General features: G+C 41.7%; 1 protein-coding gene across 1 annotated transcript in view; it reads right to left on the bottom strand.

Moving 5' to 3' along the window:
* Positions 1-25397, bottom strand: part of LOC100750695 (astrotactin-2) — a 933092-nt gene that overhangs the window by 595792 nt on the left and 311903 nt on the right. Inside the window, 1 exon segment of the mRNA XM_027400261.2 lies at positions 20763-20870. Within this exon segment, the coding sequence (XP_027256062.2) occupies positions 20763-20870 (108 nt within the window).

Here is a 25397-nt window from a genome sequence, read left to right as displayed (position 1 = left end):
AGCCTGCCTCCCATCTCCAGTTTCACAGTGATTACAGAGCTAAAGTCTGGCCCATATTGATTGCAGCTTTCCCCTCCTTTCTCCTCAGCCCCTGTCTCTCTTCCTTGTTTGCTCCCCCACGTGTATTTATGCTGGGCTGCCTGGTAACAAACGGGCTCCTTACCATGCGGAGGGCGACAGCCAGGCGATTAGTGAAATTTGTTACCCGTGCGTCTCTGAACAAAATTAAATTAAAAGTGCTGCTTCGCTGTCAAGATAAGGGCCAAGCTGCTGAGATAATTTTTCACTCTCAAACACTCAATTACCCAGTGAGGCTGGATCAGATACAATCAAAGGGAGGGGGGAGGGAAAAATAGAGGCAGGACCTCCAGGAACAGATGTAAGAGTTTGTTATCATTCTTCCTGGCCAGGGATGTTAAGGAGGCTGTTGCTATGGTTATCAGGTTGGGCCACATGAGGCAGCTATATGGGTGTGGCTCCCAACAACAAAGAATGTGCTCTTGTTGTATCTCCATAGCTTTTACCTTAGGCCAGATGGTGTCCATTTTAATCTGAATTAGTACCACACTGTCCTACCTGGTTTTCCTCATCCTACTCGTTCTACTCTGTACAGCTTCCGGCAAAGGTATGTTGACCTTTTAGTCACACAGATCTGAAACCATCACTTCACTAGCGAAAGTCTTTGATGGTCTCTTATCACCACAATGAGTCCAATCAGTGCCCAAGCTCTCATTCCCCAGAATTTATTTTACAATGAAACATGAAAAACATGATCCCCAAACTTTTCCCTCTTTTGAATCAAAAGGATTAATTTTGAGGGTCTACTATTTTGCTCAGTTTCTCCTAGAGTATCCTTATTCTGTCTTCTCCTTGGCAAACCATCTTGATTCAAGGCTCAGTTCAGCTATCCACCATCTCAGGAATTCTTCCTCTATGTTAGCATGTGTGAAAACCTCTAGCCCTTTCTCACAGCTCCTTTCCATTCTCTGTAGAACTGCTCCTGGGACTGTGCCCTCCTCATCATATGCTGAGACCAAGTGTAGCTATGCTCCACTTCCCTCTATATGCCTGGGTCTATGGAATGGTTTTTGCTAAGAGTCTCGGAACTGAAATTGCCTTAGCCTCAAAAGCAAGTCACCTGCCTGAGCCCACCTCAGTAGCCTCGAGGAGTCTGTCTTCTCTTTGTTTCAAGTTTTCCACTCTTATTAAAGCATCTGTTGCAACATTACTTTTCCTTTGAGTGACATTCTTGCTTGACAGACCCTATGTATCCTTAACCCTTCACTCTAGACCTCTTTTGTTATAAGCATGTGGTTCATGCCAGATTACCTTTACTTTTGTTTAAAAGGAAGGTACCTTGTAACCAGAAGCACAAATGGAGGCCCAACAAGGACATTGTAGAATCATGATGTGCATTGCTATAGAGAAATCAAGGCTTCAGAATTAGAGGGAAGTGATGTTCCCCACTCTTTCTAGCACCCTTTATAACTTCACAATACCTCAAGTTCAGGGGCCACCAGTTCTCATTTTCAGTGTAGTGCCTATGGCAATGATTCCTAGCCACATTCACAGCTAGAGAAAGGTCACGAAAACTGCCAAAAATGCCCTGGTTCTACTCCAGTTTGTTAACTTCTGTATTAAAGTTTCAAAATTAATAGATTCTTAAAAAGAGTTATAGCATGTTTCCTATGTCCACAGTTTTAGGAACCATGCTAAGGGAGAAAACTGCCCTTTTCTCAAATTCATGCTTCATAGATAGAATGAATACAAGATCAATCTTATGGGATTAGGCCCATCCAACTAAGATGTTAATATTCTTTTGAGTCTTCTCCCCGACCCCTTCTTCCTCTGTTTTCCCCATTAGGTGAAGATGAAATATGTTCATGCCTCTAGGGATGTCAACACCAGGCATGCAAAGATTTAAATGAATAATAAAACAAGTACAAACAACACTTTTCAATTCTTTAAATCAATTTAAAGACATAACAGACCTATGAAATAGTAGGACCTTGCTGCTGAGATAGGCTCCTTACCTGTGAAGTGAAGAGGCCCACTTTGGAGCCACTATTTGTTTATCCTTTATACGTTTACAGAAACTGTGCTAAGAGACTGGCTCAGGTGATTTCAGTTCAACCTTGAAACACTGTTGGAACAAACTACTGCGGGAAAAGCTGAATGGAGGAAAATAAAGGCTGGTGAATGTGATTGCTTCCCCACATTCGCAGTGCCAGGACTCACCACTAGGTGTTTAGCAACAAAGACCATGAATTAAATGCTGTATCCTTGGCTACTTTCAGCAAATCCACCTACCTTACTCAGGTCCCTTTTGGAACTAGGGCAGGATATAAATAACAGAAGGATGAGTAAATTCAATCATGCACAACATATTGTGATTCACCCACATAGTCCTTTTAAAAGAATTGTTCTGTTTGGCCTCAGAAGCAATCAAAGTGGCTTATAAATTCTGCACTGATTTGCAATTATCTGAGTGTACAGTACTCTCACAAGCTGAGGCATCATCATATACTCAGCCACTCCCCTCTTGTTGGACATTCTGGCTCATGCAAATTTTTCAGTATTAGAGAGTATATTACATTGGCTCCATTCAAGTCTAGAGTTTCATGACAAATGTATACTGTCATAGAAAAGCATGGTGTTGGGACAGGAAACAAACGTGGGTGTCTATTAGAGTGACAGTATAGGAAAAGAGAACATATGGGGATATGGACAGAGAAGATAGGAAAGGAGTTCATTGGGCTAGATGTTGATTGGTTATTTCTAGGGTTTCTGTTTCTTTAAGGAGCATCATTACATTATTTTCCTATGGTGAAGAAGAGATAAAAGCAGTCAGCACGGTATCCTGACTAGCTCTGCAACACCTCAGCTGCACAGATGCCTTGAGAGTGGGTAGAATGTGGGTGGAGACCTAGGAAGGAACACTTTACAGTCTGGAGCCACGGCTTATTGACCTCGACATTGCAGAAAACCATATTGTTCCTAGAATTTGCAGTGCATTCTAAATGATGAGTGAAAAGAATCCCGGAGTTCGAGTGGCCTCAGATGTAATTTATTCAAGCAGCACAGTCTGTTGAGTAGAGAGAGGCGAAGCATCTTGCTCAAGGTTTTGAAGTGTTTTACAGTTCAAGCAGAGTTGACCCTGAATTGTCTTAAGTTCTCTCTAATTAGAAGAGGTTGATGGTTATCAATTTGGCTCACAGTGAATCATAAAGGAAAGTTCTTTGTCGTTCTAACACATGATAGGTCTGACTGGGTGACTGTGCTATAACAGTTGTCCCCAGGATCTACATGCTCTGCACCCTGAATTTGCTCTTATGACAAGTTTCTGTGAGCTGTTGTCTACAAAGAACATTCTCTGGTTTGATTCAATCTTGAATCTATCACTTCAGGGATATCCTAACCTCTTCTACTGCTATTTATGTCATTTCTGAGAATCATATCTTATTTTTATGCCATTGTTTAAAATCCAGTAGTAGGCAGAGGTCTAAAATAGTCTCTAACACTCACATATACACTATGCCCTGCAAGCATGAGTTTTCTGGCCCTGCAGGTTCTGCCCCAGGCCTTGAGCCGCAAATGAACACACAGACACTACATTATTTATGGAACTGCTAGCCAATAGCTTGGGCTTCTTATTGGCTAGCTCTGTCTTAATGAACCCGTTTCTATCAATCTACGTACTGACATGAGGCTGTGGCTTACCCATTACTGCCCAACATGCACTCCCCCAGCAGCATTGAGACTCTCTGCCTGGTGGGTTCACTCTGATTACCTTTCCCAGAATCCTCCTCTTTCTATCCCTGCCTATCTTCCTGCCTTATTGGCCAACAGTGTTTTATTCATCAACCAATAAGAGAAACATAAAGGACTTCCCCATCAATATCCCTCTCTCTTTAAATATGGATGGGGCTGTGGATATAATATTCCACAATTGTTGTATTATATGACAGGAGTTCAGAGATTTCTAGTATATGATAATGGTCCTTTATCAATTGACTCTTTATTCATCAAAAAGGAGTTTATCTTGGCTAGGCCTGGCCAATTCAGGTAACTCTCCCCCCCCCAAAAAAAGACTAGGAACTCAAGGAAGGTAAAGAATGTGAAATGTTCTCCTGCTGACCTTGAAGAAGTACATATTTTGCTGACTATGAAGAAGGCAAGGTGACAAAGCCATGTGTATGGCCTCAAATTTTCACAGTGGTCTCTGCACTCATCTATCAGGAAAGCAGGCACACTGCTCCTACAGATACAAGGAAATGAAATGCATTCTGACAATAACGTCATAGGCTTGGAAGGGGTGCCTGTGTCTCAAATGAGGCTACAACCTCCATTAACAACCATAGCTTTGTGAAGGCCAGGGTAGAAAGCTGTGATGATAATGCATTTCCTACTTATAGCACCTATGGGTTATAAATTCACATTGTTTGCAATGTTAAGGTTGTGGTATCTGGGCATTTAGAAGGGAATGCTAGCATAACTACTATTGGGATGATAGCATTTTTTTTTCCTTCAGCTAACTCACACCCGAGGTCAGATATGCTTAGTAAAGGTGTCTGTACAGATGCCTCAAAGGCAGCAGCTCCACTACTCAGTTCATTTCTCTCCACAGAACTTCCTCTTCCTCACTTCCAAGGTGGGCATTTCTGTCTGCTCCTATGCAGGAAATGACAGGCTAATGTCTGTCAAAGCTCAGTAGTTACCTTCTCATAATACAACAATCACTAGTATGTTTTAGCATACTCCTGATCTTTGTCCATTCCCAGCTCACTCAGCGTTCCTCCTTCCACCTGGTCTTCTTGCCCTCAATCCATTTTCTCTCCAATCTAGGTCTTCTTCTACTATATAAACTTCGACATGGAAAAATAGAGGCAAGAAAGTGGATTCCTCAGGTTCATACTTCCCCAGGCATTGCTTAGTGGCTGAAGTCTAAGGCCTCTATACTGACATGGACATGGAAATGTTTAAGAGTGGGCCATTTTCCAGTCCTTCTTTGGCTATATGTATCAATAATATTGGTTCTTTAAAGACATAGCTCATGACCTCTTGATTATGCTAATTTTAGCTTCCTGTCACAGGCACAGATCATGGCTTAGAATTAAATACCCATTCATGTATTTACTTGTAAACTACTCTTTTCTCTCTTTTTGCCTTGGTATGACTGCAAACTGCCCTACCACAACCATATTGACAGTCAATTTCCTACTACCCAGTCCCTGAGGTCTTAATAGAAGTAGATTCATGGTGCACATTAGCTAACTGAATAAATAAATACATTTGTCATGCAAGAACTTTCTGATTCTAGCTCGGCGTACCTTCACTCACCTTCTTCTGACTATCTTGGTTCCCATACCTGTAGTAACATCTTATAACTGTTAATTACCATAAAGTTCAAGGTAAGATGGTATTACCACCTCTATTAGTATATGTATTTGCATGTGTGTGTCTAGAAACATACTCATATATCATGTGAGTTCATATGGTGTGTCTTCCACCAATGCTCTCTACCTTATTTCTGAGCTGGGGTCTCACACTGAATCTGGAGTACTGAGATTCAGCTACAGAGCCAGCAAGACCCAGGAATTCCCTGGCCTCTGCACTGCCCCCCAGCCCCAGGGTTGGCATTACAAGTAAACACCCCTGTATCATGCCTTTTACTTGGGTGCCAGGGATAAAACTCAGATCCTCATGCTTATAAGGCAAGCATTGCTTAAACCTTTCTTTTTATTTATTATTTGTGTCTTTCAAATCATGAATCTTCATCCCATTCATTTCCTGTCCCTGTTTATCTCCCCTCTGCCCTTGCAGCGCCCACACCATATAAAATTTAAATGAAAAGAGAAAAGAAACAATGGGGGAAATCTCCTTATGGAAGCTGTAGTGTGACACAACGACCCACACAGTACACAGTAAACACTTTTATCCATATACCTTTACTTGAAAGTGTTCATTGCAAGGATTCATTGGTCTGGTTTGAGGCCTTTGGTTTCTGCTGCACTATTGATGCTGGGCCCTCAATCCTCTTGGGTGTCCCGCTATTGTGGAAATCCTCCAGTTTTGGGTCTGCAGGACCGGTCACTTCATGTGCTTCAGCAGATCACAGATAGGATGGATACTGGGGAGTAACAACCGATAATCCTGGATCTGCGCCTGGGTAATTGCAGGGTTGGTTAACACCAGTTCTCCTTTGTTCACCCACCACGGTGAGCTCTCCTGCATCACCTTGGTGAGTTCACCCATTGGAGTGATGAGCAAGGGGCGGGGCCAGTTCTTCTACTTTCATGTCCTCTGATCAGTTTTCCCACAACTACACCCTCAGGACCAGCTCTAGTGTGTTGCCCAGGCATGTCATCAGGTGTGCTGAACACTGCATCGAATGAGGGGCAGGGCTAGCTTTCCTGCTCTTATGACCTCAGGTTCAGCTCTCCCACCTGCCTCAGGCATTGACTGTCCTGGAGCTGGGGGAGGGTTCATCTCTCTCCTGCCAATGATGCATGAGAAACATTTTGCCAATTGAGCCATCTTCCAGCACCCACTACCTTCGTTATCAAGAAAAGAGAATGAAGGCCTGGCAAAGAAAATCATGCAAACTAAGAGTTGACACTCTATGAGGTTATGGTAAGGTCATGTATGCAAGCATCAAATATAGCTTGAACACACAATGGATGCTCCAAGGCTGTAGCTGGCCTTTTCATGTAGAGAGCAGTTTTACAGGGGTAAGAGAATCCTGTCTGTCATGCAGGACATGGAGGAAGAACAAGGACAGCAGACTGTGCTCACTTAGAACTGGAAACAGAGCATCATAGTCTCTCATTCTAAGGAAAAATTGGGAAAACCCTGCTGAGTTTAGTTGAAAAAGAAGAAAGTGAGAGAGAGACTGATTATTCCTTCCTGGTAGTGTAAGCAACTGAAAATGACATGTTTGCTTTATCGCCTTTGGTCTCCCATTTGATTCCTGACAGCCATCTCCCTCCTTTTGCAAGCAGGGCTGTCAGGTAATGTGCAGGTTGGCATTGCAAAGGAACCAGAGACAGGAAAGCAGTTGAACATTGTTTCAGAGACCTGCAGGCCTTGGAAAGGAGTGTTTGAAGTTGGCCGACTCTCTGCTTTCGAGGAACTCTCATTTGCTTAGGCTACAGGACTTTCTGCAAGTAGAGAAAGTCTGAAAGGGACCTTTGAGAGAAAGAAAGCCAATGCCTATTTCGTCTGAGGCATAAGGGAACTGCCAGAATAGAGACATCAGACAGAATCTTTCTAAGACCATAATAATTTCGGAATCTGTAATTTTCTGTCCTTTGTCTTATTAAATAGGGCCAACTCCAAGAGTATAGCAAAGCTAAGTTTTCTACGTGTTATTGTTCTTTCAGTAAGAGGAAACCAAACTCCTAGTCTCCTCTCCAAAAATAAAAATGCAAATCTTTCTAGAGAGGCCTTGGCAGCTGTTTAGAGTAAGGTGTCAATGTTTGTGCATCATGAAAACATCACCTCTCACGAAGAGGTATGGTAAGAGGGAGTGAATTGAAGCCTACAGGGTTCTCATGGGGAAAAATCTGAGGTGCTATTGGCAATGATATTTTTGAGCTAATTAAAGTGAATGAAGTTCAAGCCTGGGTCCTGCAATCATTGATTCTGTGACCTTCATGAAATTACTCTGTCTGGGTATAGTTTTGTTCCTCTGAATATGGAGACAAGGTCCACTGTTGATTACCTAAGATGATAAGTGGCTTTGAAGTAGCCCCGAACACTGGTGACACTCAATAAATGGCTGCTTCGATGCTCCACGTTTTTTTTTTTTATCTTTTATTCATTTTACATACCAACCACAGTTCCACCCTCCTCTTTTCCTCCCCTCCCACTCTCCCAACCCATCCCCATCCACTACTCAGAAAGGGTTAGTGCTCCAATTTTAATCATCCAGGCTTTTGGCTTGCGAAGAAGAAGATATAGTTGATGGCAGGCAAAAAGCCAGAATAAGAACAAGAGTGGCTGTGGACTGCATTGCAGAAGCTTCGAAGTGGTAGCTTTTAACCTTGGTTGAAAATTCGGATCTAGGAAGGATTTTATACCAATGAGAAGACTTCTTACTCAGGCAGTCCCATCTGAAGTAGATACCTGAAACTGGTAGTTCATTCAAAACATTCTAACTGACCCTAAGGCTCACTGAGGTTAGGGGACTACACTACAGAGATGACCCCCCCCCCCGCCCAGCAAACAACCAACAGCACCTACCCAGATATTTGGCTCTAACCTGGGGCAGGTTCTAGAACTACAAGTGGGCAGCCTATGTCCAACTTGTTATTCAGGTTCCAACCATCTAGCTTCTTCAGCTGACGCTCCATCTGTGTTTAGGAAGTGCCACTCTATCTGAAGTCTAAGATTCAAGTGCTTGTTTTGTGCTTATCCTCATAGCTTATTGTATCATCTTCCAAAGAGTATTCTGTAGTTCTTAGACTATTACTACAAAACCCACCCAGAACTCTGGCCAGATGCTAAATTCTTTCTTCTGACTGAAACATTCTCTCTGGTGGTCCATGGTTGCTGCTCATCAGTTGATCAGGGATTGGGGGTAGGTGCTGTGGAGTTGTAATATGAGAGGTCCTTTCTGCTGTCTTCAGTTGATACTTGCCTAGCAGCATGACTGAGCTGCTAGCAAATGTGAAAGTAGGGAGGGAAGAAAATGAAGAAAAATAGCGTGTAAACAGTAAAAAAAAAAAAAAAAGACATTCTGGGCAAGGGCTGCTACTAAAATACAAAGTTATACAGGATGAGGTGCTGTACTTTTAGCCTCTCCATCTAGAAGCACTTTCTCTGCAAGTAAATAGGAAGGAAAAATAGTCACTTGCTGAACTCTGTCAAAATTACTACAAACTGAATCAGTCTACCTCAAGATCCAGCAATTCCTCTCTTGGGCATATACCCAAAGAATGCACATTCATACAATAAGGACATATGTTCAACCATGTTCATAGCAGCATTATTTGTAAAAACCAGAACCTGGAAGCAGCCTAGATGCTCCTCAACTGAAGAATGGATAGAGAAAATGTGGTACATTTACACAATGGAATACTACTCAGTGGGAAAAAAAAAATGGAATCTTGAAAATTTGCAGGCAAATGGATGGAACTAGAAGAAACCATCCTGAGTGAGGTAACCCAGTCACAAAAAGATAAATATGGCATGTTTTTAGACATAGAGCAAAGGATTACCAGTCTACAATCCACACTGCCAGAGGAGCTAGGAAACAAAGAGGACCCCAAGAGAAGATTTCATAGTCCCTCAAGAAGGGGATGGGGACAAGAACCCCTGAGCAAAGTAGGAGCACGGGGGTGGAGAGGCAGAAGGTGGGAAGGGATGAAGGGGAGGGGAGGAGAATAAGAGGACTGAGACAGGGGAGAAATAGAGGAGGGCAAGAAAAGAGATGCCTTCATAAAGGGATACAGTACAGGTATGGGGAGAGTTCTGGCACAGGGGAAATGTTAGGGAATCCACAGGGATGACCCTAACTAAGAATCCAGGCAGTGATGGAGAAGACACTATTGATGTACTTCCCCTATAATGAGACTGATGTCTAACTTGGTTACCATTCCTAGAGCCTTCATCCAGTAGCTGTTTGAAGCAGCAACAGGCACCCACAGCTAAGCACTGAACCATACTCCTGGAATCAGGTTGTGGAGAGGGAGGAGGGATGAACAAAGGAGCCAAGATGGTGCTGCAGAAAAGCGCAGAAACAGTGGACCTGACCTACTGATAGCATGGAGACCCTAGTCATAAATCTGTGGAAACAGCATTGGACTGATCCAAGCCCTCTGAATGTGGGTGCCCAGTAGGAGGCCAAGACAGTTTATGGGTCCTCTAACAGTGGAGCCATTCTTTAACCCTAGAGCACAAATGGACTTTTGGAGCCCATTTCCTATGGAGGGATACTACAGCAGCCCAGATACAGCAAGGAGGGCCTAGGCCCTCCCCCAAATGATATGACAGACTTTGAAGGTCCCTGGTGGAGGGACTCACTATCCTTGGGGCGGAGTTGGGGGATGGGTTGGGGAGTTTGGGGGGAACATGGAAGGATGGGAGGTGGAGAGAATGGGAGGATGGATATGTAAATATAAGTAGTAATTAAAAGAAAGCTCCCTATATCAAGGGTACATCTGATGGCAAGAATTTATAAGTAGGTTTTGTTTTAAGTACTTATCTGTTGTTGAGACTAAACCCCATGATTGAACCAAATTACAGAATAAATTGTTTACTTTGGGAGGCTTACAGTTATGGAGGGTTAGAGTCTGTGAGCATCATGGTGGGGAGAATGGCAGCAGGCAAACACTCAAGGTGCTGGAGCATTAGATGGCAGGTTAAGTATTGGTACACAGGCCTGAGGTACATAAAGGTAAATGGAAATCGCTGGAGCTTTTGAAACCCAGTGGCATGTCTCCACCAACAAGGTCATGCCTCCTAATCCTTCCTAAACAGTTCCAACTATTGGCGACCAAATATATGAGCATATGGGAGTGGGTACAAATCACCACAGGCTTTTATTTCACCTTATTATAAAAATTGTTCAGAAATGAAAATTAACACTTCCCAATGTGCAAACACACACAGTTGTCTCCCATAGCCTGGGCTCAGCTGGCTCCAGCATACCATCAGAAGTTCCTCTTAACATGTATTTTCTTATGAGGTCATGGACAAGGACCCACACTGTTGTTTGTGCGCTGAGGTATTTGGTCCATTTGCACTATATTTGTCATCCAGATGAAACATACCTCTTAATGCTAGGTGGATCTGGAATTTATCCTATTTATTCCTGGTTCCAGCCCTCTCCTGGGTTTGCCCCACTACTGAAGGGGAATCAGAGCCGGCAGTAGGAAGTTCTCAGAAGCATCAATAATAGTGTCAGGTTTCTTAATCTTCTCGTGGCAGCATAAAGTTGCTGATACTCTTTCCTGAGGGCATAGACCTGGGCCAGGCATCATGGGTATTTTCTTTTGAGACAGTTTTATTTAAGACTAACAAGACATCTAGCTAAGAAAGATCTTGAAGGCCCTGGGGTGCCTGATTCCTATTATTATTTCTACAAACATAAGTCCTGCATCTAAGGCTCAAGGACCATTGCAGAAGGGCAACAAAAGGTTTCTAAGAGCTGGGGGATAAGGACAGTGTGTTCTAGATAGGATAGGGAAGATAAACCCATGGAATCTCAACAGTGTAGCTGATGAAACAGGCCTTCATAATTGCAATACCGGTTGACATGCCAATGTGGAAGAGGTTAATTTTACAAGGGTCCCAGACATAGATGAACACCTATATGCAATCAGTAGCTGCTGGGAGAGGAAAAATCAGTTTTCTCCAGACACAGCTATTTGATAGTTTATTCAATTCCTAGTTTTCAGCCATAAACACATGTATCTACAAACACCACTAAATGGACTTACACACACACACACATTCACACACACACTTGCATGTGTAATGATAGTAATTGAAGAACAGGTCACAAATTTGAGACAACTATAGAACGTATAGGAACACAGGAGCATGGGGAAAAGTAAAATGATGTAAATGTAGTACTTTTAGATGAAATCCTAAAAGAATGAACATAAATTTTAAATTAAAAAGAAAATTTCTGATCTTTCCACCTACATCTCCTAAATCCCAAGATTACAGGTATGTGCTACTATACACGGTTTATACAGTACTAAAAACATAATCCAGGGCCTCCTACATGATAGGCAAGTAGTCTACTAACTGATCTATATCCCCATGCAGTGTAATATTCACTTTACTTGACTTATTTCTTTCATCTATAGAATGACCTAGCCATAGTTGTTCACCATCATGTCTCCCTTACCTCATGGTAATATCACAAATGAGCTTTCTCAAGATTCTACTTGCTCATCTGTAAAATGATATTACTGAGATGTGCATGATATGATTTATTAAAAATGAATAGACCAACACAAGGAAACCTCAATAATCAAGTGTGGTTTCATCTGTTCCTTTCTTTTCTCTTTGTTCCTTCTGATCCCATTTCTCTCATCAACTCTCAGAAGACCATGGCTGAAGACTGAGGGAGCATCAGGTTCTACTTGGGTGTTTGATGGATGGGAAACTGAGGCTCTAACTTGCCTAATTAAATGAAATGATATCCAGGATTAGCATACAAGGCTAGGACTTCCAGGAACCTTATCATATCTCATTTGGCTGCTCCTCCCTTCTTTCCTGGGATCATTTCTGTAATACCAGCTTTTACCTAGTGCTGATATTGTGTGCTTCCTTGTACTTGCTTCCATACTCTAGGACAGATAGATATAAGCACCCCATGAAGATGCCTTTGCCTTCACCTGTGAAAACTCAGCGGACTGTCTAGAGCCTCCAGGTCATGTTTTTCTCAGGGTGGAACTGCTGGGCAGAGAGAAGCAGGCTCAGAGGTCCCACAGCTCTGACACTGTGCCTGCCCTCTAGATTCTAGCAATCCCTCTCAGGCTATTCTGGCTACAAATTCTTCTGAGGCTGATTAAGTACGGATCAATGTGTCTGCAGTGTTTACATTTCCTGAGTAGCAGCAGGTCCTATGAGTGCAGCTGCCAGCATGTGGAGGGCTGTGTACATAGGAAAAGCTATCTTTAGACAAAAGGCAGGGACATTGAAAGTAAAAACTGTACCACAATGTTTCCAGGAGGCCAAGACAGCCAAATTCATCACCACTATGAAAATGTCTGCTTTTTCTTTTTCTAGAAACAAGATCACTTTGAGGGTCAGTGCACTGGAAAGAGATCATGAGTGGCATGAGGCTCAAGTAATGATATGCCATGTTGAACTACCTGTTGCTGAACTGGTCACACAACGGACTCACTTGACTGAGAATCATCTTTGCATATTGAATCTTCACAATAGCCTAAGGAAGAGAAGAAACACAACTACTGGACTTGCTCTCCTTTATCCAAGGGTAGCTGCTGTCACAGAAGGAAAGGGCAATGCAGCTCCAATATGGCAAAGCAAATATTAAAACCTACACCTGCTAATTCTGCAGTCTACACACATACTAAAACAATGAGTGTTTTGTCTGGAAATAATTTCAAACTTACAGAACTGTTCCAAGGATTAGAAAAGGTAAGAGCATCCATATGTCATTGCCTAGCTCTACATTATTAGCATTTCATCTCATTTGCTTTTGTCATTTAAGGACAGTACTTTTAACCTAGGGGAAATCTTTCCTTCCCTAAACTTTAATTCTTGTTTGTGTACAATGAAATAATTGCATGAATGTGTGTGGGAGTGTTTGTGTCTATGCACATGTGTATGCAAGTGTTTGTTGCATGGGATCATAAGGAAATGTCACATATCCATTCACCTTCACATAAAGCTTTGCTTACAATTCAAAAGCTCTTAGCAAGAGAAAATCCCAGTTTAAGAACCCCCAAATTATTGGGTATGTGATACAGCTCATTGGTTAGGAATATTTGTTGTTCTTGTAGAGGATCTGGATTCAGTATCCAGAACTCACACAGTAGTTCAAGATCACCTGTAACTCCAATTGTAAGGGATCTGATACCCTCTTCTGACTATGCAAGCACCAGCAACTGATGTAGTATACATACATACATATATACATACATGCTGGCAAATATTCATATACAAAAATAAAACACATAAATATAAAAATTTTAAAGAGTTATCAAATCAAAACAAGCAACTACAATTAAAAGAAAATAGAGCCAAACTGACTCATGTGTGTCCTGGTTCTCTCTGCTGAACTCATCAGCAGTGCTTTGTGATGGCCATCAGATGGTGAGTCAGAAAGTGCAGATCTCTAGAAGCAACTGAACAGTTAACATATGAGCATGGTTCACAGAAGGAGAGGGCTTTACTTAAGGCCACTGAGCCCTAGCATGGAGGTGAATTGGAAGTCCCATATTGGGTACTTGCATATCTGAAACAATTCAGCAGCATAGGCAGAACCACTGTGTCTCCTGATCAGCACCATGCCTCAGGCTGGACTCACCATCTGTACTTTTTATTCAGACCTTCCATTATACACTAGCTTATTCTGATCAGCATCACTTCCTGTGTGAGCTGCATCCTAGTACGCTGGGAGATTATGCCAACTCTGATGATGGGGCTGAGGTTCCCTTTCCCACAAGGCCCAGCTTCATGTTTAACCTGCATTTGTGAGTAACCAATGTTACTAGACTGAGCATGATATTTGGATGTGATGGCATAGTATCAATATCCTGAATGATTAGAAGGAAAACGAAGGTCTTGATAGGACATAGGCTTCCCACAAGTCACTAAACTTGTCAGTGGTGAGGTACAGACTTAGTCACACATTTGACTCCAAGTCCAGCATTCCTTGTTGTTTGCAGAAGCATTTCCAGCTAATAAGGTAAAAATCCAGCCCAGTGTCAGCCTATCATTTCAACTCCATCATTAGCTAATTCTGTAGACTACCCTGACAATGGCAAGCTGCAAACAACTGTTATCTCAGATGGATATTTACTTGACCAAACACAGCACTGTTTGCTTGTCAAACAGACTCCTTAGACAGCACAATCATACAATACGAGTTTGATTCATTTCACCAAGCCTTGTGCAATATCCCACCTGCTTTCTAGACCAGGTCAGGCTACTTGATAGAAAGAGATTTATGGCAGAAATCAGTTAACTATGACCTGTGGATGAATTTGGATCAGCATGTTATGGAAAATAAAGCTTTACTGGAGCACATGTATTTACATATGTCCATTTGTATGCTGTCTATGGGTGTCTTTATGGAATGACAGAAAGACTGAGGAGTTTTAACAGAATGTACAGCCTACAGTGCTGAAATGTTTACTACTTGGCCATTTACAAAAAAAAGTATTGCTGGTCTTACATTTAGGAAATGCTACAACACACATACACATAGACACACATCTCTTTGTCACTTGGCATTTCTTCATCCACCATGTGATAGCTACACTATCCTACTTTGTAATGAGGCTATGTGGCCAAAAATTTACCTTTCTACAACAGCTTTATAAATAACTAGAATTGCATCCCACAAATATCTTTTTTCCATAGATGCAATTGGTAAAATGAGATGTTGTTGTTGATCTAGTGATCTACTTTGGAGTAGAGAATTTTTTAAGTGAACATGAAAACACAGAAAGAAAAAATACATTATTAAACAACATTGGATGCTTTCTCTTCATAGACTTGCTTACTGTGTGAAGGACATATTGATAGCATAATTTTATACAAGGGGAAGTGTCCAGAAGTTAAACTCTACTAAGACCTGAGAGATAACTTGATATCCAAGCTTAAATTCAGGTCTTTCTGAAGTGGGCACCAGTTCTATGTTTCTCATGAGAATACTAGCAGAGAAAACTATGTACCTGTCAGATATGTTGTAAACATTCCCTATCCTCTCATTTCTTTTCCCTCCCTCAGACATCAGTCTCTGGTGTATACTGTTCTATTGCAATGTCTCAGGCCTCAGTTCATCCACCCAGAATGGCTCATATCCTAAACTTGTTAAAAGAACACAAGTTCAGAGTCCATCTTTCAACATTAATATTCTGGTCTTTTCACCAATCTTAGGCATGGCTTTCTCTGGTGACTGAAGTAGAAAAAAATAGAGAAAGCTAGGGCCTCATTTTTATTCACCAGTAGCAGGAAGGAGAAGGGAATGGAAGAGGATATCCACTTGTCAGAAATAGGAATGGACAATAAATAAGAGAGGCATACAGGAAAGCAGCAGCCACCATGTGCCTTCATAATCACTCCAATCCCTCTGCCATTTTTTTCATTGACTTTTCTCATTACTCATTTATTCAAAATTGCTACCCAGCATCCACTGTCATTCATACCTGCATTTGGTTCTGGAGGCAGCAAGTTTGACATGGTCTTCTTATCATCATGAAGTCGCCAGTTCTATGGAGAACGTAATTTTACCTTGAACACACCAGAATAAATGTTCAAATATTATAGTATGGAGTCTATAAAGTGGGAAGACCAGGGGATCCCAAAGGAATAAAACAGGGAAATTCCCTGTGGTGTGAGATACATATGTGGAAGATGCCATTTAAGTGTAGAAATTAGAGTGAGTGACAACAGTCAGAGAAGAAGAGACCATCCCAGCAGAGGTGCTCTCTCTCTCTTTCTCTCTCTCTTTCTCTCTCGCTCTCTCTCTCTGTCTCTCTCTCTCTCTCTGTGTGTGTCTATTTTGCTGCTGTTATGAATAATATTGCACACATCTCATATAGAAGGCTTTGCAAGGCAGGGGCAAGAATGCTGGGAAGAGGATTCCTATGACAATAGAGCAGGAAGACTCTGGAAAGCTGTGGAAACAACAAGAATAATAAAAACACCGCTTTAGTTTGAAGATGGGTTAGTAAACTATTTTGTAAAATTGTAAATACAAAAGGCTTTGGCATCTTCTAAATGAGTGACATACTTCCTAATAACATTATAAGAATGGTTACTTTGGGTACAGGATGGGGATAGGTTGCATAAATGGAGAAAGACCTTCCAGGAGAGGCTTTTGGCAGATTCTAAACCAGTTATTCTCACCAATCCCAATGCTGTGACCCTTTAACCGACAACCATAAAATTATTTTGTTGCTATTTCATAATTGTAATTTTGATGCTGTTATGAATAATAATGCAAACATGTCATATATAAGATATTTGATGTGACCACTGTGGGGGCTGTGACCATAGATTGAGAAGAGGCAAGTGTCCAGACCACAATGGAAGAGAAGAGAAGAGAAAAGAAGAGAAGAAAAGAGAAGAGAAGAGAAGAGAGAACATAAAAGTCATCACCATTATCTCACTTAACCTTGTGAGACTAATTGTCAGATTATTCCCTCATTCCAGAGAAGAGAATGTTGATGGTGTTGGCCCATGGTGAGTGGATGAGAAGAGGCAAAGACATGTCTGAGATCTAGGTAATATTTCAAGCTGAACTCTAATAACAGAGGCCCCTACCTACACTTTCTCCATCTTATTCTTCTTCACTCAAATCTGGGATAATGAAAGTGTTGAGGTTGGATATATTTGCCTTTTTTGTCTTCCATCATCTTTTTCAATAGCACAATAGCCCAGTGCTTGGTCCCTTGGAAGAACTTAGTCAGTGTAAAGCACTGTACACTGAGTACTCTTAAATAGGCCTCATAAACCTCCTTATTGCCTGAGAAAATGAAACTCAGATATGGGAAACAATTTATTCAAGGTCACACAGGAAAGCAGTGGCAACCCCTGGTATCCACTGGTCCTATTGTCCTCAAATAGCCCCAGAAATATCATTTTTTCTGGGTACTTCAAAGATGGCAGTAGTCAAATGCTACATGCTTCCTGACTTGGCAAAGAGCACAGGTCTTATTTTTGGATGAATATGAAGAGGGCACAGTGAGTTAATATGGAATCCCAAATGCTACAAGAGAGCTGTTTCCTACAGCACAGGGATTTGCCTTTCCTGTTATTTTTATCTATTTCTCCTTGACTTCCCTATACTTTAGCTTTTGCTTGTAAGCCTGACTGCCTCTCACATGCTGGGAAGACCACAGGGAACTTCTGACTCACTTTATTTGCCAAGGAGGAGTTTGGATCGCAGCCACAGAGATGGGTGAGTGCTGGGATGTTGGGGAAGAAGAAGGTGAGAAGCATAGTCAACCTAGATGTCTGAAGCCATCCCTGTGTCTGTGGCACACACCCTTGAGAAACAATGAATGGGAAGGCCTTGGGCAAAGATTTAAACAAGACAGAAACTAAGGTAAGCACATTCAAAGAAGAGAGATTCACACCCAAGGCATAGAACAGAGGGAATAGATATTAACTAATATCAAAGAGTGACATGACTTTCCAAGAGAGATGAGATTACCTCCTCCCTAGACATACACTGGACCCAGGGTCCTTCCTCAGTAGTTTATCTCTTTTTCAATGTCTTTACTCCACCTATATCTGCCTAAATTCTCTATAGATTATTAATCAATTTTAATATTTAGGACTCTCTTCTAGACTGTTAGTCTTATATCTTCATTTTATAGTTCAGGAAATCAATACACAGTGATGTCCAAGTCACATGTTTAATATGATACTAGTAAGTGTCAGGGATAGAATTCAAACTCAGGTAGCCCAGCATCAGAATCCATGTTCCTGATGCCTCTCAGGCCTTTCTTGGCTCACTTTTATACTATATATTTTCCCCCCAAATGTGATGAGTGCAGCAGACTCTTACATAGTATAAGAAGAACAAAGAGGGCACACAACACTTGCATGCAGAACTATGGCATCTGAAGAACTGGACATTGGATGCTAAGTTCACTTGGCTGGAACAGAGGCTTTGCGATGAACTGGTCAACATTATATCTTCAGTAAAAGATGGGCAGTAGCAGCCCCAAGAATGGCAACAAGACTGACAGCCACAACAAGACCAAGTGCGTTATTAAAAATGCAACACCAAGACCAGTCTCACCTGCTTGTGATCCAGCACAAAGGGGAGGGAATTATGCTCTGGGGTCTAATATGCATTTCTTGCCTCATTTGTCTCTCTTCTTCACTGTGTGTTTTTTCCTCACTGATTTTCATCAACCAATAACTTCATATTTTTATATAGTGCAAACTCCATATGGATAAGGATTTTTAAACTTTCACTTGCTTTTGTCCCCATGTGGTTGCTATTTGTTGAATTGTTTGTGGTATGTACTCAAGGAGCGGAGAAGATAAGGAAAGACTAACTAGGAAATGGCTGGAGTACAAAGCAGAAAAGGAAGAAGAGAAGAAAAGAGGGAGTGATGAGAAGAGAAGGAAAGGAAAGATGGAAGAGAATGTGGCAGTAAATAGAGGCAGGGGATAAGAGAAAAAAGAAACAAATAAAAGAAATGGGCAAATAATTGAGTTAACACAGGATCCTGCAAAGGAAGAGAAGTGTGCCAGAACTCAGAAGCAGAGGAAGAAGTCTGTGCTATTATTGGGACATAAGTATAAGGAAGATGAAGAAAATGGCTTGAGTATTGCTTTAATAAGCAATGCTAGGACAGGATGGAGAGGATGCCACAGCCCTGTTACCCTCACTATCCTGAGAAAACAGCCAGGCCATCTATAGTGTCTGGGGGCAGTGAACCAAATCGTTTATCTCAAGTCCTCTCACTTGCCTTTGGTTTTCTTTTTAAGTTTAACTCCAATTTATAGGGTGAAAGCTCAGTGATGGATGTTTTTCCAATTAGCTGTAAATAGCCCAGTACTTCTGGGGAGACCCTCCATTCCCTGGTTCTAATTTTGGCTGTGGGATTGGAGGAGGGAGAAGGCAAGTTAAGAATCATCGATCACCAACTTCTAAATCTTCAGTGCAATAGATCCCAGAAAGCTAAAGCGTAGGATAGACTGAGAAGCAGGATCTATTATTTTAAGGGTTGTAGAGGCTGAAAATTCCTCCTAGGGGATGTGTTAATGGAAGTACTTCCCATTTGGAGCCCTTTTTCATGACAGGTACTAAGGGTAGGGAGACTAAAATTTAAGCAATGGGAGCTCAAGTTACATTAATAATGTCTACCTCCATTTTCCCCTTGCACTGTGATGACTTTTTATATAATGTGATAAAAATCAATAGCCAACTCCAAAGGCAGTTGCAGTCATTACAAAGCCCATTCTACAGATGACGGAATGTAAATAACTTGCCTAAGGGCAAAATGTGCCCAAAGGTATGTGATTCATGGCATACTATGAAATGTCCATTGTGAACAGATGTTCCTGCCTCAGGCAACAGTTTAGCTCCCATTTGTGCAAAGGTGGTGGATGGCAGAAATTCTGACACATCCATAACCCACCAAGATTAATAATTAAACATAGTTCTCATAATGACTGTCTATGCCAGGTGACAGGCATGCCTTCACCTGCAATATAGGACTCACCCTTTTATTGAGTGGTCAAAGCCTGGAGATCTGTGCCAATCCTTAGCGTTTAATATATGTTTACACCCCAGAGTCTCTTCTGCAAACATCTCTTCACATTTACTAATTTCCAGCCTTAGGTAATACTCAGAAATGAGGGATTACTTTTATATAAGTCCTCCTGAAATATGCTGTTTTCTTATATACCCCACTGAATCATCAGAGAATTACAGATTTCAGCTGCAGGTGCAGCCATGTAATGATTCTTGTCCCAGCATTTGATATCCCTTATATCAACTGTCATTGTAATGAATAAATGCTGAAGACATTCTTGAGTGGGTCACACAATGCCTTGTTGATAGGGGCCAACCACAGAATTTTAGATGTAGGGAAGCAAAGTATCATGGATAAATGTTAAATTCCATCCTACAGAACCTACATATTCACACTTGAGAATATTCCCTTAACACTTTTCTGCTAAGAATTGCAAAATTAAATTGGTAGCTCATGCTGAGAACTGCCCTGCTGCCCATGGTATGGATTACCCGGTACACTTCTAACCCAAATATGATTTATTTTAAGCACTAGTTTCTTCTTAATATGGCTAGTTATTTCATTTCCTGTACTGAAAATCCAATATGCACACATTTAGGGGAAATTGTCTCTAATTATTTTGAGGCTTGTGATGTAGGATATGGAATAAGTAAGGAATGGACCAGAAAAGGCAGGATGGAAGTTCAGCAATGTGACCAGCAATGTGATGCTGAGCTCAGTGATAAATGTGTTGAAACAAATTGATATTTGCTACTTGTCATGAAATTTTGTCCCTGAACTTTGTAGATACACATGGAAGTTCTGGAAGCTTCCCAAGGACTTGATTACCTTTGCTGCGGCGTCGACTGCGGTACTGTTCTGTGTAGAACGTCAGCTGTGTTTCGTCATCCGCTTCTGAGCCTGATGTCCCCTTGGTTCTCCCAAAGCTGATTCCCCCTGCAGAGAAGTACCATCAATCAGTCAGCCTTGCAGGATACTAGAAGTTTGTTAAAGCCCTCAGCCATCCCAGAGACCCACAGCACTATCCTCAGGCTTCTCACTGCTGATCCACGGTGATCCAGGTGTCTTCATGATTAATGGAAGGAGTTGACATAGGCAGTGAAGCAGATCTGTGTTCTAATCATGGTCCAGCAGCTTCCAAGGTGTATGACCTTGAGGTGCTATTTCACCTTTCTGAGCTCTGAGCTATCTCTAAAAGAAAGGAAGTAACTTTTAATCTTGTGGGCTTGCTTTTAAGATAAGAAAGAAATATGCCATGTAAAAAAGGAGGTCCACAGAGTGTACTAAATAATGGGAAACTACTATTCTATATATGATGAGCCTACCTCTTAAAAAATTCTCCAGAAAGCTTAATTTCACATATGTTTCAACCAAGAGCTTAGGATATGCCAGGCTCAAAGCCTGACACAGAGACTCAAGGATAAATGCCACTCCGCCCTTACCAGCCAGGGTATCATAAGCTAGTCAGGGCGAAAAATGGGATCCTTAGGAGCCTTAAACCTAATTCATGGCTTATGTTTTCCATGAAAGGAGATGCTAGGAATATGGGAGAGAGCAATTCATTTTAACTTGGAAGACCTAGGAAAGTTTTATGGACGAGTGAAGATTTAAGACATGGTTTGAAGGATAGATGGGGATTTGGCATTAGAAAAAGCAGTTTCCAGGATTGGACTTGTGAAGCATCCCTGAGGACAGGGTGCTGAACAGATGCAGGCAACACCAAACCCAGGACTGACTAAAGATGAGGCTCTCATACCACACTATGGGAGGCTTGAGTGTTTCACCAAGGTGGGGGTGTATATGAGGGCCTTTTAAAAAACTGTCACAGAAGGTCTCAGAGCAACAAAATGAATTGATTATATGTTTGAACCATAAAGGACACTCTGGGCACCCAGGTAATAGAATGTGTACCACACTGAGTGAGCATCTAGAAGGCTTTGTAATGACCCAAAAGAACAGGTACAAGATTAAATGGGAACATGTACAGAGTGTATGGGAAAGAGGATGAATATGAGAACTGCTGCAGAGATAGATTCAGAGGAACATGTAAGAAAGGAGGACAATGATTCATAGGCTATGAATAGTTGATTACCAAAAGAATAATGAAAAAGGAGTAGTAAGTACAGTGCCAAGACACTAAAAATCTTTGACTCTGAAAGGAGGAGTGCAGGATTTACTATTCTTAATCTCCACATTTTTGTGTTTTGTATTTGCTTATTTATTTATTTGTTGGGGAGTGAGTTAATGAGTTGGGTCAGGTTTTTAAGATGACATCTATGTAGTGCATTCGGGCCTTAAAGTCTTGATCCACCTCCTATGCCTCCCAAGTGCTGGAATTATAGGCATGTTGCCTGGTACTATTTTTTAGAACTTTTAAAAGATACGGAATTGAAAGATAGGGATTAAGACACTGAGAAATTCTATACCTAGAGAAGAATCAAAGAAGTCAGAGATCCAGAACATGGTGAGGGTATGTATGTGGGCAGGAAGAAGGGGACTTTTTAAGAAATGGTACATCAGTTGTTCAAATAATGCTAATATCATTTGAGAGGAGGGAACACCAATCAGGAAAATACTTCCGTAAGACCTAGCTGTAGTCAAGGCTGTAGGACGTTTTCTTACTTGTTGATTGACAAGGAAGGACCCAGCCCATTGTGGATGATGCCATTCCTGGGCTCTTTCCTATGTTTTGTAAGAAAACAGACTGAGCAAGCAAACCTTGAGAAGCTAAACAGTGAGCAACATTCCTCCATGGCCTCTGTATCACCAACTGCCTCCAGATTCCTGCCTTTTGAGTTCCTGTCCTGGCTTCCTTCAATGATAGATTACAGTGAGGAAGTGGAAGTCAAATAATCCCTTCTATTTGCAACATTCTTTTGGGTCATGGTGTTTTAATGCAACAATAGTAACACTAACAAAAACAGCCTCCTTGAAAGATCTCAAAAGGGAACCTTTGAAAATAGATAATTAAGCCAGAACCAAGATGCCAAATCCTGTGTGATGTGTATTTCATACCTCCTTCCAAAGGAGGTAATCATAGGGGGATGGTTTTGTGATATCTACTTTAAAGATAACAAAGCATCAGAAAGGAGAAGTGAATTAGTAACAACTGAAGCTGGCCATTTCAGTCAGGTGAAACTGGAGTCTGAGTTCAAGTGCTTTAGCCATTTACAGCACTGTCTTTCAGTGTAACGGACCATTTATTTAGAAGATTAATTGTTCTCTTGTTCCTGTTTTTAAGATAGCATTTTCTTCTTTGTTGTCATTTTAGCATTGCTGGGGATTGAGCCCAGGGTCTCATTAATGCTATCAAAGTGATCTACCACTAAGTTATCAACTCAACATGCATTTTCATGAATGAAAACGTGCAAGGATAGCCTCAACTGATCTTTGCTCCTGTATCTATCATCAGACATGGTCTCACACAATACCTCCTCAAATCTACTGAAAATAACAGCATGTCTCCAAGGCAGTAGAAGACCCCAGTTCCACCAAATGAAACATGCCATTGAAAGGCTTTGAGATGGAGCTGCTAGAGACCCATTTGAGTTCTGGAAGTAGCTGAAAGGTCCAAGGCCAGTAGGACTTTAAACGTTACCATCATTCTGGCAGCTCCGTCTCCCCTACACTCATGCTCCCAACTAGCTCAGGAGTCCCTGTCCCTTCCCATTCCTGGGGTCCATTCATTTATCCCTTAGAGTCCTTAATGTTTCCTAGTTTCTTTGGTGAAGAGGATTACAGGCTGGTAATCCTTTGCTCTATGTCTAAAATTCATATATGAGATATGAGTCAGCACATACCATGTTTGTCTTTTTGTGACTGGGTTACCTCACTCAGGATGGTTTCTTCTAGTTCCATCCATTTGCCTGCAAATTTCAAGATTCCATTTTTTTCTACTCCATTGTATAAATGTACCACATTTTCTCTATCCATTCTTTAGTTGAGGGGCATCTAGGTTGCTTCCAGGTTCTGGCTATTACAAACAATGCTGCTATGAACATGGTTGAACATATGTCCTTGTTGTATGAACGTGTATTAGAGGAGTGGAGGAGAGGAAATGGAGGAGCAGAAATATTGAGTTGGGGGAAGAATAGAGGAGAGAGAGAGCAGGATGAGAGATACCATATTAGAGGGAGCCATTTTAGGTCCGAGGAGAGATCTAGCACTAGGGAGATTTCCAGAGACCTACAAGGATGACACAAACTGACAATCCAGGCAATTGTGGAGAGGATAATCTAAACGTCTTCCCCTAAAATGAGATTGATGACTACTTTTTATGCCATCCTAGAGCTCTCATCCAGTGGCTGATGGAAGCAGAGACAGACATCCACAGATATACACTGAACTGAACTCTGGAACTTAGTTGAAGAGAGGGAGGAATGAAGATCGAAGGGGTTGGTACCAGGTTGGAGAAACCCACAGAAACAGCTGGCCTGAACAAGGGGGAGCACATCACATCGACCCCAGATGCTGTCTGGGAAGCTAGTACAGGACTGATCCTGACCCCTGAATATGGATGTCAATGAGGAGGTCTCTAAACTCCAGGGGGCCCCTGGTAGTGGATTAATATTTTTCCCTGGTGTAAGAAGGGACTTTGAGAGCCCATCTCATGTGAAGGGATGCACTCCTGCCCTGGACACATGGGTAAGGGCCCAGGCCCAGCCAAGGATAATGTGGTGGACTTTGAGGAGCCCCAGTTGAGGGCCCTATTCTGCCTGGGGAGTGGATGGTGGATGGGGTAGGTGGTAAGTTGGGGGTAGGGGCTGGTGTAGGGGGGAGGGAGGGGAGGGGAGGAAGGGATTGACATCTGAAGCAAGCTTGTTTCTAATTTGAACTAATAAAAAATTTTTAAAAGTTACCATCAAAATATTTTATGGTCACAAAAATTAAACAAGATGAAATAAAGAAGTAGGTAGGCGAGGAGGACTTTTGTTCACCTACTTATTTCTCAGCTCGAGAGAAATGAAGATATTTGATGAAGCTACTTCAAGGACCAGGAGGAGCATCTTCCTACTGTCTGGTATATTATGGGCAGTAAAGTAAAAGAGAGCATTGCAGGGCTATAGGACTATACCAGACACCCTTCTGTCCCTTAGAGCCATGCCGTAACTTTTTGACATTCCAGTGAAATTCCTGTGTTTCCGACCCATGGCTTTACTTCCCTTGCTACCTGATTTTTTCCTTTCCTATCTTGGCAAAGAAACGATCTACTCTGCCCTTGCTGTACTGTATTTATATGGTATACATGATTCAGATAGAATTCTTTCCTACTGTGAAAGGCTAGTGGAGGTGACAGAAAAGTTACTAGACAATTCTATTGTAAAAAAAAAAACACACCAGCATAGTGGTATTTCTCTATTGGACCTTGGGCTAAGACTTTAACACATGCTGGCTCATGTTACTCCCAGGAGAGCCTTAAGAGACAAGATGCTACTTTAATTTTCATTCTCATGGATGAGAACA

The sequence above is a fragment of the Cricetulus griseus genome, chromosome 2 (assembly GCF_003668045.3).
Source record: "Cricetulus griseus strain 17A/GY chromosome 2, alternate assembly CriGri-PICRH-1.0, whole genome shotgun sequence".
Classification (NCBI taxonomy): domain Eukaryota; kingdom Metazoa; phylum Chordata; class Mammalia; order Rodentia; family Cricetidae; genus Cricetulus; species Cricetulus griseus.
The sequence above is the reverse complement of the archived record's forward strand: the minus strand, read 5'-3'. Positions and strand labels throughout refer to the sequence as shown.